The 12,500-nt window shown below is 36.0% G+C and overlaps 1 protein-coding gene across 1 annotated transcript in view; it reads right to left on the reverse strand.

Annotated features, from left to right (window-relative positions):
- Positions 1–11,777: 11,777 nt before the first annotated feature.
- The window catches only part of LOC138865209 (uncharacterized), a 1,367-nt gene continuing 644 nt past the window's right edge, over positions 11,778–12,500 (reverse strand). The window contains exons 3-6 of the mRNA XM_070134604.1: positions 12,468–12,500; positions 12,193–12,335; positions 11,979–12,090; positions 11,778–11,877 (exon numbers count right to left, since the gene is read on the reverse strand). The exon at positions 12,468–12,500 is cut by the window's right edge and continues 76 nt beyond it. Coding sequence (XP_069990705.1) covers positions 11,778–11,877; positions 11,979–12,090; positions 12,193–12,335; positions 12,468–12,500 — 388 coding nt within the window. The remainder of the gene's footprint in view (positions 11,878–11,978; positions 12,091–12,192; positions 12,336–12,467) is intronic.

Genomic DNA, 12,500 nt, shown 5'->3' on the forward strand with positions numbered 1-12,500 from the left:
TTCTTGCCCACATCCTTCTGAGACATATCAGAGACCACCTACTGAGGCATCACAGGCCGGAGCAATCTGGATTCACTCCTGTAAAGTCTACAATAGACCGTATCCTTGCGCTTCCGAGCGCCGTCGTGAGTTCGGTCGTGGGCTGCTTGCAGCCTACATCGACCTCAAGAAGGCGTTCGATACAGTGCACTGGGAATCACTCTGGGAGATCCTGAGACTGAGAGGAATTCCAACAAGGATTATTGGATTAATAGCAAGTCTGTATACTGATACTCGTTTCCTATAGGATGATCCTGCCCACCTGGTTGTCTCTGCAAGAGATGACCCTGGGTGGAGGAGGCCTGTGGGATGACATAGGAGGTCGTGGCTTGGGTAGATCGATCAAACCTGTCGAGTCCCTGCCTGGCGCCTAGCCATGAGGGACCGCAAAAGGTGGAAACAAAGGGTGGATGCGGCTATGCGCCCCCGTCGGCGTTAGCCCCCCTAATGATGATGATTATCAAAATAGCCAGAAATATTGTTATAAAGCTATTTATGTTTCATTTCTCCTCGCATTAATAATGATGCTAATGGTGATAATTATAATGATAATGATGATAATAATTGTAATAATACCCAAAACAACATCATAATGATAATAACATAGATGATAATGATAATATTAAAAGGATGATGATAAGAATAATTATAGTGATAATAACAAAAATAAAAGTGAAAATTATGACAATTATAATAACATTAATGATGGTAATGATGATAATGATCATGGGAATAATGATTATTATGATATTAATAACAATAATAATTATTATAATAATGATAAAAGTGATAATGATAGTGTTAATGATAATCATAATTATGATTATTATCATAATCATTACTAGTATCATTATCGTTATTGATATTATCAGAAAAATAATAATGATAATAATAATCATCAGAATGACAATAGGAATTATAACGATAATACTGAGAATGATAATGGGAATAATGATGGTAATACTGATAATGCTAAAACAAATGATGGTAATGCTAATGATATCAATATCAATAACAAAGGTAATACTAATAACAGTAAAGATGATGTTGATTACAATAGAATCAATGATGATAACAAATACAGCAATAATGGTAATTAAGACTTTAATGATGATTAAGATTATGATATCATCATCACGATTCTTATCATCATCATTATCATCATCATTATTTTCATTATGGTAATGATAATAACAATAATAGCAACAATAAGATAAAAATATTGATAATATAAGTAATGATGATAGCAATAGCAGCAATGATAATGATAATGATAACAAAAATAAATGTAATGATTCTGATAATAATTATGATAATCATATGATAATAAAGATAACAATAACGATGATGATGATAATTGTAATGAAAACAATAGCAATGATTATAATAATGATGAATATAATGCTAATGATAATGGTGATAATAAGAATGGTAATAATAATAATAACAATGAAAATGATAGTAATAATGAGAATGACGATAACAATGATAACACCAATAATGATAAATGATAATAATGACATTCATGATAATGACAATACCATTTACAATAAAGTAAATCATAGCAGTAATAGTAAGGATGATAATAATAATAATGACGATAATGATAACAATAATGATAATGATAATTGTTATTATTATTATCATCCACATTGTCATCATCTTCATCATCCTCATCATTATCAGAACAATAAAAATGACATTAAACCTTATGATAATCATGACGATAGTGATTATGAAAGAGTAACAATGGTTTTACTAATATTTCAAATTGTGTTTCTGCTGTTTCATTAGTGATTCTTCTGCTTCGTTTGTGATTATTTTTCCTCGTTTGTGATTCTGGTGTTAATTTGTTTTGCCTCATTTGTGATTCTTGTGATTCTTTTGCCTCGTTTGTGATTCTGGTGTTTCTTTTGTGGTTCTTTTGCCTCGTTTGTGATTCTGGTGTTTCTTTTGTGATTCTTTTGCCTCGTTTGTGATTCTGGTGTTTCTTTTGTGGTTCTTTTGCCTCGTTTGTGTTTCTGGTGTTTCTTTTGTGGTTCTTTTGCCTCGTTTGTGTTTCTGGTGTTTCTTTTGTGGTTCTTTTGCCTCGTTTGTGATTCTGGTGTTTCTTTTGTGGTTCTTTTGCCTCGTTTGTGATTCTGGTGTTTCTTTTGTGGTTCTTTTGCCTCGTTTGTGATTCTGGTGTTTCTTTTGTGATTCTTTCGCCTCGTTTGTGATTCTGGTGTTTCTTTTGTGGTTCTTTTGCCTCGTTTGTGATTCTGGTGTTTCTTTTGTGGTTCTTTTGCCTCGTTTGTGATTCTGGTGTTTCTTTTGTGGTTCTTTTGCCTCGTTTGTGATTCTGGTGTTTCTTTTGTGGTTCTTTTGCCTCGTTTGTGATTCTGGTGTTTCTTTTGTGATTCTTTTGCCTCGTTTGTGATTCTGGTGTTTCTTTTGTGATTCTTTTGCCTCGTTTGTGATTCTGGTGTTTCTTTTGTGGTTCTTTTGCCTCGTTTGTGATTCTGGTGTTTCTTTTGTGATTCTTTTGCCTCGTTTGTGATTCTGGTGTTTCTTTTGTGGTTCTTTTGCCTCGTTTGTGATTCTGGTGTTTCTTTTGTGGTTCTTTTGCCTCGTTTGTGATTCTGGTGTTTCTTTTGTGGTTCTTTTGCCTCGTTTGTGATTCTGGTGTTTCTTTTGTGGTTCTTTTGCCTCGTTTGTGATTCTGGTGTTTCTTTTGTGGTTCTTTTGCCTCGTTTGTGATTCTGGTGTTTCTTTTGTGGTTCTTTTGCCTCGTTTGTGATTCTGGTGTTTCTTTTGTGGTTCTTTTGCCTCGTTTGTGATTCTGGTGTTTCTTTTGTGGTTCTTTTGCCTCGTTTGTGATTCTGGTGTTTCTTTTGTGGTTCTTTTGTCTCGTTTGTGATTCTGGTGTTTCTTTTGTGGTTCTTTTGCCTCGTTTGTGATTCTGGTGTTTCTTTTGTGGTTCTTTTGCCTCGTTTGTGATTCTGGTGTTTCTTTTGTGGTTCTTTTGCCTCGTTTGTGTTTCTGGTGTTTCTTTTGTGGTTCTTTTGCCTCGTTTGTGATTCTGGTGTTTCTTTTGTGGTTCTTTTGCCTCGTTTGTGATTCTGGTGTTTCTTTTGTGGTTCTTTTGCCTCGTTTGTGATTCTGGTGTTTCTTTTGTGGTTCTTTTGCCTCGATTGTGATTCTGGTGTTTCTTTTGTGGTTCTTTTGCCTCGTTTGTGATTCTGGTGTTTCTTTTGTGGTTCTTTTGCCTCGTTTGTGATTCTGGTGTTTCTTTTGTGATTCTTTTGCCTCGTTTGTGATTCTGGTGTTTCTTTTGTGGTTCTTTTGCCTCGTTTGTGTTTCTGGTGTTTCTTTTGTGGTTCTTTTGCCTCGTTTGTGATTCTGGTGTTTCTTTTGTGGTTCTTTTGCCTCGTTTGTGATTCTGGTGTTTCTTTTGTGATTCTTTTGCCTCGTTTGTGATTCTGGTGTTTCTTTTGTGGTTCTTTTGCCTCGTTTGTGATTCTGGTGTTTCTTTTGTGGTTCTTTTGCCTCGTTTGTGATTCTGGTGTTTCTTTTGTGGTTCTTTTGCCTCGTTTGTGATTCTGGTGTTTCTTTTGTGGTTCTTTTGCCTCGTTTGTGATTCTGGTGTTTCTTTTGTGGTTCTTTTGCCTCGTTTGTGATTCTGGTGTTTCTTTTGTGGTTCTTTTGCCTCGTTTGTGATTCTGGTGTTTCTTTTGTGGTTCTTTTGCCTCGTTTGTGATTCTGGTGTTTCTTTTGTGGTTCTTTTGCCTCGTTTGTGATTCTGGTGTTTCTTTTGTGGTTCTTTTGCCTCGTTTGTGATTCTGGTGTTTCTTTTGTGGTTCTTTTGCCTCGTTTGTGATTCTGGTGTTTCTTTTGTGATTCTTTTGCCTCGTTTGTGATTCTGGTGTTTCTTTTGTGGTTCTTTTGCCTCGTTTGTGATTCTGGTGTTTCTTTTGTGGTTCTTTTGCCTCGTTTGTGATTCTGGTGTTTCTTTTGTGGTTCTTTTGCCTCGTTTGTGATTCTGGTGTTTCTTTTGTGATTCTTTTGCCTCGTTTGTGATTCTGGTGTTTCTTTTGTGATTCTTTTGCCTCGTTTGTGATTCTGGTGTTTCTTTTGTGATTCTTTTGCCTCGTTTGTGATTCTGGTGTTTCTTTTGTGGTTCTTTTGCCTCGTTTGTGATTCTGGTGTTTCTTTTGTGATTCTTTTGCCTCGTTTGTGATTCTGGTGTTTCTTTTGTGGTTCTTTTGCCTCGTTTGTGATTCTGGTGTTTCTTTTGTGGTTCTTTTGCCTCGTTTGTGATTCTGGTGTTTCTTTTGTGGTTCTTTTGCCTCGTTTGTGATTCTTGTGATTCTTTCGCCTCGTTTGTGATTCTTGTGATTCTTTTGCCTCGTTTGTGATTCTTGTGATTCTTTCGCCTCGTTTGTGATTCTTGTGATTCTTTTGCCTCGTTTGTGATTCTTGTGATTCTTTCGCCTCGTTTGTGATTCTTGTGATTCTTTTGCCTCGTTTGTGATTCTTGTGATTCTTTCGCCTCGTTTGTGATTCTTGTGATTCTTTCGCCTCGTTTGTGATTCTTGTGATTCTTTTGCCTCGTTTGTGATTCTTGTGATTCTTTCGCCTCGTTTGTGATTCTTGTGATTCTTTTGCCTCGTTTGTGATTCTTGTGATTCTTTTGCCTCGTTTGTGATTCTTGTGATTCTTTCGCCTCGTTTGTGATTCTTGTGATTCTTTTGCCTCGTTTGTGATTCTTGTGCTTCTTTTGTGATTCTTTTGCCTCGTTTGTGATTCTTGTGATTCTTTTGCCTCGTTTGTGATTCTGGTGTTTCTTTTGTGGTTCTTTTGCCTCGTTTGTGATTCTTGTGATTCTTTCGCCTCGTTTGTGATTCTTGTGATTCTTTTGCCTCGTTTGTGATTCTTGTGATTCTTTCGCCTCGTTTGTGATTCTTGTGATTCTTTTGCCTCGTTTGTGATTCTTGTGATTCTTTCGCCTCGTTTGTGATTCTGGTGTTTCTTTTGTGGTTCTTTTGCCTCGTTTGTGATTCTTGTGATTCTTTTGCCTCGTTTGTGATTCTTGTGATTCTTTCGCCTCGTTTGTGATTCTTGTGATTCTTTTGCCTCGTTTGTGATTCTTGTGATTCTTTCGCCTCGTTTGTGATTCTTGTGATTCTTTTGCCTCGTTTGTGATTCTGGTGTTTTTATGTGATTCTTTTGCCTCGTTTGTGATTCTGGTGTTTCTTTTGTGATTCTTTTGCCTCGTTTGTGATTCTGGTGTTTCTTTTGTGGTTCTTTTGCCTCGTTTGTGATTCTGGTGTTTCTTTTGTGGTTCTTTTGCCTCGTTTGTGATTCTGGTGTTTCTTTTGTGATTCTTTTGCCTCGTTTGTGATTCTGGTGTTTCTTTTGTGGTTCTGTTGCCTCGTTTGTGAATCTGGTGTTTCTTTTGTGATTCTTTTGCCTCGTTTGTGATTCTGGTGTTTCTTTTGTGGTTCTTTTGCCTCGTTTGTGATTCTGGTGTTTCTTTTGATTCTTTTGCCTCGTTTGTGATTCTGGTGTTTCTTTTTTATTCTTTTGCCTCGTTTGTGATTCTGGTGTTTCTTTTGTGGTTCTTTTACCTCGTTTGTGATTCTGGTGTTTCTTTTGTGGTTCTTTTGCCTCGTTTGTGATTCTGGTGTTTCTTTTGTGGTTCATTTGCCTCGTTTGTGATTCTGTTGTTTCTTTTGTGATTTTTTTGCCTCGTTTGTGTTTCTGGTGTTTCTTTTGTGATTCTTTTGCCTCGTTTGTGATTCTGGTGTTTCTTTTGTGATTCTTTTGCCTCGTTTGTGATTCTTGTGATTCTTTCGCCTCGTTTGTGATTCTTGTGATTCTTTCGCCTCGTTTGTGATTCTTGTGATTCTTTTGCCTCGTTTGTGATTCTGGTGTTTCTTTTGTGGTTCTTTTGCCTCGTTTGTGATTCTGGTGTTTCTTTTGTGGTTCTTTTGCCTCGTTTGTGATTCTTGTGATTCTTTTGCCTCGTTTGTGATTCTGGTGTTTCTTTTGCCTCGTTTGTGATTCTGGTGTTTCTTTTGTGGTTCTTTTGACTCGTTTGTGATTCTGGTGTTTCTTTTGTGGTTGTTTTGCTTCGTTTGTGATTCTGGTGTTTCTTTTGTGGTTCTTTTGCCTCGTTTGTGATTCTGGTGTTTCTTTTGTGATTCTTTTGCCTCGTTTGTGATTCTGGTGTTTCTTTTGTGGTTCTTTTGCCTCGTTTGTGTTTCTGGTGTTTCTTTTGTGGTTCTTTTGTCTCGTTTGTGATTCTGTTGTTTCTTTTGTGATTCTTTTGCCTCGTTTGTGATTCTGGTGTTTCTTTTGTGGTTCTTTTGCCTCGTTTGTGATTCTTGTGATTCTTTTGCCTCGTTTGTGATTCTTGTGATTCTTTCGCCTCGTTTGTGATTCTGGTGTTTCTTTTGTGGTTCTTTTGCCTCGTTTGTGATTCTGGTGTTTCTTTTGTGATTCTTTTGCCTCGTTTGTGATTCTGGTGTTTCTTTTGTGGTTCTTTTGCCTCGTTTGTGATTCTGGTGTTTCTTTTGTGGTTCTTTTGTTTCGTTTGTGATTCTGGTGTTTCTTTTGTGATTCTTTTGCCTCGTTCGTGATTCTGGTGTTTCTTTTGTGTTTCTTTTGCCTCGTTTGTGATTCTGGTGTTTCTTTTGCCTCGTTTGTGATTCTGGTGTTTCTTTTGTGGTTCTTTTGTTTCGTTTGTGATTCTGGTGTTTCTTTTGTGATTCTTTTGCCTCGTTTGTGATTCTGGTGTTTCTTTTGTGGTTCTTTTGTTTCGTTTGTGATTCTGGTGTTTCTTTTGTGGTTCTTTTGCCTCGTTTGTGATTCTTGTGATTCTTTCGCCTCGTTTGTGATTCTTGTGATTCTTTTGCCTCGTTTGTGATTCTGGTGTTTCTTTTGTGGTTCTTTTGTTTCGTTTGTGATTCTGGTGTTTCTTTTGTGGTTCTTTTGCCTCGTGCTTCTGGAGTTACTCAGGGCAATGTGAGGTAAATGCGAGGTAAATTTGGAGTATTGATTATGATTATATCATTTGTTTTAAAGAAAGAAGTTTAACTTGCTTGTCTCAACTTATATTTTCCTTTCTTTTGACATCATCATTTTGAATAATTTCTAAATCTCCTTTTAGTTTTAAATTCATCATTCAATTTTGTTATTATTTCATCGAGAATATAGCCAGGTGGAATGTAAATTATTTTGAACACTCCATCAGCTTTCAGAGATAGTAATGAAATAGCATGGAGCTTCTGAACTTCATTTGGCTTCAGTAATGAGGGTTAGTCAAAGGAAATTGTTGGTGCTGTACGCAATAATATGATTCAAAATTACAATTACGCCATTTTCATTACTTGTGCAAATTGTGATTTAGAGCTCAGTATATCTGCTTTAGTGAAAATGATTGTATGGAAGTAGTATGCGACACTATTCAGCTTATGAAAACTAATGATTATTTTTTTTTTCTCTCTCTTTTTTTTTTATAAATCGTCTTTTATGCATGTCAATTCCATGTTTTATACATCCTACCGTAAATATATATATATATATATATATATATATATATATATATATATATATATATATGTGTGTGTGTGTGTGTGTGTGTGTGTGTGTGTGTGTGTGTAAATATATATACATATATTTATATATATAATATATATATAATATATATATATACATATATATATATATATATATATATATATATAAATATATATATGAAAAAATATATATATACATATATATACATATATATATATATATATATATATATATATATATACATACACATATATACATATATACACAATCACACACACACACACACACACACACACACACACACACACACACACACACACACACACACACACACACACACACACACACATATATATATATATATATGTATGTATAAATATATATATATATATGTATGTATAAATATATATATATATATATATATATATATGTATATATGTAATGCACACACACACACACACACACACACACACACACACACACACACACACACACACACACACACACACACACACACACACACGCACACACACACACACATGAATATATATATAGAGAGAGATAGATAGATAGATAGAGAGAGAGAGAGAGAGAGCCTATTCCTACAATACATTCATTTAACTCTGAGGCTCGTGAATGTATCTAACTCAGGATACATAGAAATGACTAGTATGTGCCTATTTTTTTTACTATTATTTGCCCTACAACAATGTTCCATATATTCACATATATTCGACAGAGTATAGTATTCTGTGATTACTGTAATTACACATTGTAAAATGAAAATATCAGTCATAAATCATGCAAAAGAATATTACCTAAGTTGATATACCTTTGTGTTTACATAACAGTGTTCTGTGATGTGTTCTATAATTACGATAATTTTACGTGGTAAAATTAAGATACAGCATGAGTATATATTTCAATGTATGAGATGCAATAAAATAATCACATAATTCTTTATACCTCTTGTCAGGTGGTCTGAAAGGTTGTATCACATGACACTCCGAGATATAGTGCTCAAGTGTTCGCTTATTTTCGTCATTACACAGTCTACATCTAGATTCATCTGCACTTCTTGCTCCTTGCAGTTACCAGTACATTCTGTAACCTAAACATATTCTGGCAATAACCACGTCACATTGTCTGGTTTTACTTCGGTGCCACCCATAGGAGGGCTTACTATCTCTATACTGATCGTAGTGCCTTAAGGCTTTCTTTGAACATACCCAGGTGTTGTTGTAATCAGTGACCACTTTCGTCATATCCACGGAGAATTATCAACATTCGTTCCTATGTATTCGTTAGACCAGTCGTTAATGCATGATTTAAAGTGGTGATCAAGGTAAGTAGGAATAGAGATATTAGCCTATTTATTTTTTGCGGATTGGCTATTATCAACAGCGTATCTCGTTACTATTGCAAAGTGGTCACTGATTAACTCTTGTAAACATGCATCTGACGTTTCCTTGCGCAAGATCCTTCCACTTACATAATCTAGCCTGCCCCTTGAATCATATACAGGACATAGATCTATTGTTTTCAATATGCGTAAACTCATCGCCATTTTCATTACAATGACTATCTCCAGTTGTAGAATGTCTAACAATAAAATCTCCCATACATATTGTGCCATGATTCTGAAAGTTGGGAAGTGAATTTGTATACATTGTACAGGGAGAAAAACCCATGGGCTGTTCGAATGTATAAGTGCTGCTACTGCACACTGTTGTCATCGGACTTCTGCACCAGATTTTGTGGTATGGCGTCACTAACGTAAGTCAATAGGCCTGTCATTCCTGTGTTTGTATAGGAGTGGTACCTTCTAATTCTAAGGGTGGTTTTTGAATTAGTGGTTGATGACAAGGGCTCTTGTAGACAGATAACGTCTACATTATTATGAACATAATAGAGGAAGTTATTGATTCTACAGTCGATGCCTCGTGAATTCCATGAAAAAAGTAATTATTTTCTTGTTCCCCATCACATCTTATTAGTAGTTGAGTGGTCAAATCTTTGTTTGATGAAGCCCTTTAGTTTGCATATTAGTTTACTTTAGTCCTTTATTTACCACCCTGGCTAACTGCACAGGCGTGGGTAAGCTGTGGTACATTTGATGCATGGTCAAAGCATTATATAATAGTATTACATTGGAAATCTAGATCATAGCATTATTACGATATATAATATATAATTTAAAAGAAAAGAACAATCACACAGTAATTTATTTACTCATCTACCAAGCCGGCATACGGCTTGGGCGTGGAAAGGCATTGCAACATTTGATATGTGGTCATGGGATACTACATTCCAAATTTAGGATACAACATAAGTAGTATGATAAGAAGTAGTTACATAGTTCTCCATACCTCATGCTTGGTGGTCTGAAAGGCTGTATTACTTGACACTGAAATGTAATGTATAAGTGTTCACTTATATTCTTCATTGCATAATTTACACTTACTTTCTTCAACATTACAGAATGTGCTGAGTCGCCAGTACAATCTGTATCCCAGCCTGATTCTTGCGGTCACAATATCACACTGTCTTGTTCTTGTTTTAGATATACATGATGAATACATCTTGCATAAAGCGGTCATAGTGCTTTATGCTACAGCTTTCAGGCCGTTGAGAATTAATCAACTCAGTCAAGTCCTCTTTGAAGGAAGTTTTAATTACGTGTGAAATCCTAGCAAGAGGTACTCCGAAATCTACATCAATACTTTGCTTGTCACATGCTGATTTTGCTAGGCGGTCAGCATGGCCATGCCTGGGGATTCCAACATGCGATGGTATCCACACAAAACGTATATCATGGCCACGTTCTTTACACATTTGTCCTTATGTCATTTGTAATATTTCTTGCACCTTTGACTAGCGTGTTCAAAGCCTGGAGAGCACTTTGTGAGTCGCAGAAAATTACCCCCGAGCCTCGATTTAATAGAAATTCGGTGGCTAAGAGCATTCCTGCCAACTCAATAGTGCTAGCCCAGTCATGAACCCTCCTACAATCCTGGTGCTGCAAAATATTGTTTTGATTTCTTATACGATTCCAAAAATGGCCATTTTACTCCGTAGATTTGGGAGGTTTAGCAATTCATGCGTAGTGTAAAGAATTTCCATTCATATCATTCGAAACTTTTTACTTTACTATTGTAATTACGTTTCGCATGTCATTATTCATTTTTTTCATTAGCTTCATCTACTTGCAATGTTTTTTATTTACTTCTTTTACTTTTTTCATCTTACCTCTGTTCTTATTTCTGCTATGTCATTTTGTTTGAAATTCTTTCCATTTTTTTTTCTTTTTCTTTTTTTGCATTACATTTTTACAAATTTTATTCCTTTTCACCCCTTTTCTGATTATACTAGTAATAGAAAACGTGAACTGTGTATTAAAATGATGGTGATATTGACGATGATAAGCGCTGCAGGCAATGTTTATGATAAAATTAAAAATGATAATGATGTCAAGAATGATGAAGATTAGGCTGATGATGATGGGGTAGAGTACTATGTTGATAATGATTAAAACTATTGGTAATAGCAATAGTAAAAGTAATGCTAAGAAAATAGAGATAACGGGGGGGAAAAGCTTGAAAAACAATAATCATGTGAATAAAGGAAATAATAAAAAGTAAGAAAGGTACCGATGACGATTAATAGTAAAAATATTGATAATAGTGATAACAAGAAAACAATACCAACACCAGTGATATTAATGGTAATGGCAAAAGAAATACAACAGTTCTGATGATAATAGTGATAATGTTAATACAAATAATGAAATCTAAATTAATAATAATGATGATAATAAGGGTAGTAATAATTATAATAATAATAATGAAACTAACAATAGCAATAATGGTGATGATAAGAATGATAAGAATGATAATTATGATAGAATTAGTAATAATAATAACAAAACATTAATGATACTGATAATGATGATGGGTACTGCCAAAAGTAAAATGATGAAAATCATAATAAGAGCAATAATGATAGTGGTAATAATAATGAGGATGTATGTGCATATATATTATATATATTTTTTATATATGTATATCATCATCAAAGGGGCCGACGCCGACGGGGGCGCATAACTGCATCAACCCTTCGCTTCCAGCCACGGGGGTCCCTCATGGCGAGTAGCCAGGCAGGTTCTCGGCCCATCCCTAGTTCTTCATGACAGGTCTGGTCAAGCTGCCCAAGCCACTACATCCTAGGTGTTCCCATAGGCCTCCTCCATGCAGGATTGTCTCATACAGAGACAACCTGATGAGCAGGGTTAATCACAGGGAAACAAGCTAGGTGCCTGTATACCCTGAGTTGGCGATCTCGAATTATGCAAGTAACAGGTCCCATTCCAGTCTCACAGTGGAGTTGTCGGTTGGACAATGGTCCGGCGTAGGGTCTTGTTACAAAAGACATTGAGATGTGACTCTAAGGAACTGGATAGCATCCAGGTTTCGCTTTCATAAAGCAAAACTGGCAGTATCAAGGCCTTAAAGACAAGTAACAAGTACCAACACCTCCAAATACTTTTGTTGACTGAGTTCAGGGCTCCTGCTGCCAAACCAATCTACTGACTTCCTGGTCTGACAGCCCAGATAGCTCTGCCCAGTATCCAGTCCATGCAGGTATTGAAAAGTGTTGGTGCAAGGACACAGCCTGGTAACACTCCTGTGTTACCAGGGAAGAAGCTCAACAAGCCTCCACCACGCTTTACAGCACTTTCAGTACCATTATATAGGTTTGCTATTAATCCAATTATCCGTGTTGGAATTCCTCTGTCTCAGGATGCACCAAATCAAACGCTTTCTTGAGATCGATGTAGGCTGCATGGAGCCCACAACCGAACTCACAACGACGTTCTACAATGAGTCAAAGTGCTAGGA

This window comes from Penaeus vannamei, chromosome 20 (assembly GCF_042767895.1).
Source record: "Penaeus vannamei isolate JL-2024 chromosome 20, ASM4276789v1, whole genome shotgun sequence".
NCBI lineage: Eukaryota > Metazoa > Arthropoda > Malacostraca > Decapoda > Penaeidae > Penaeus > Penaeus vannamei.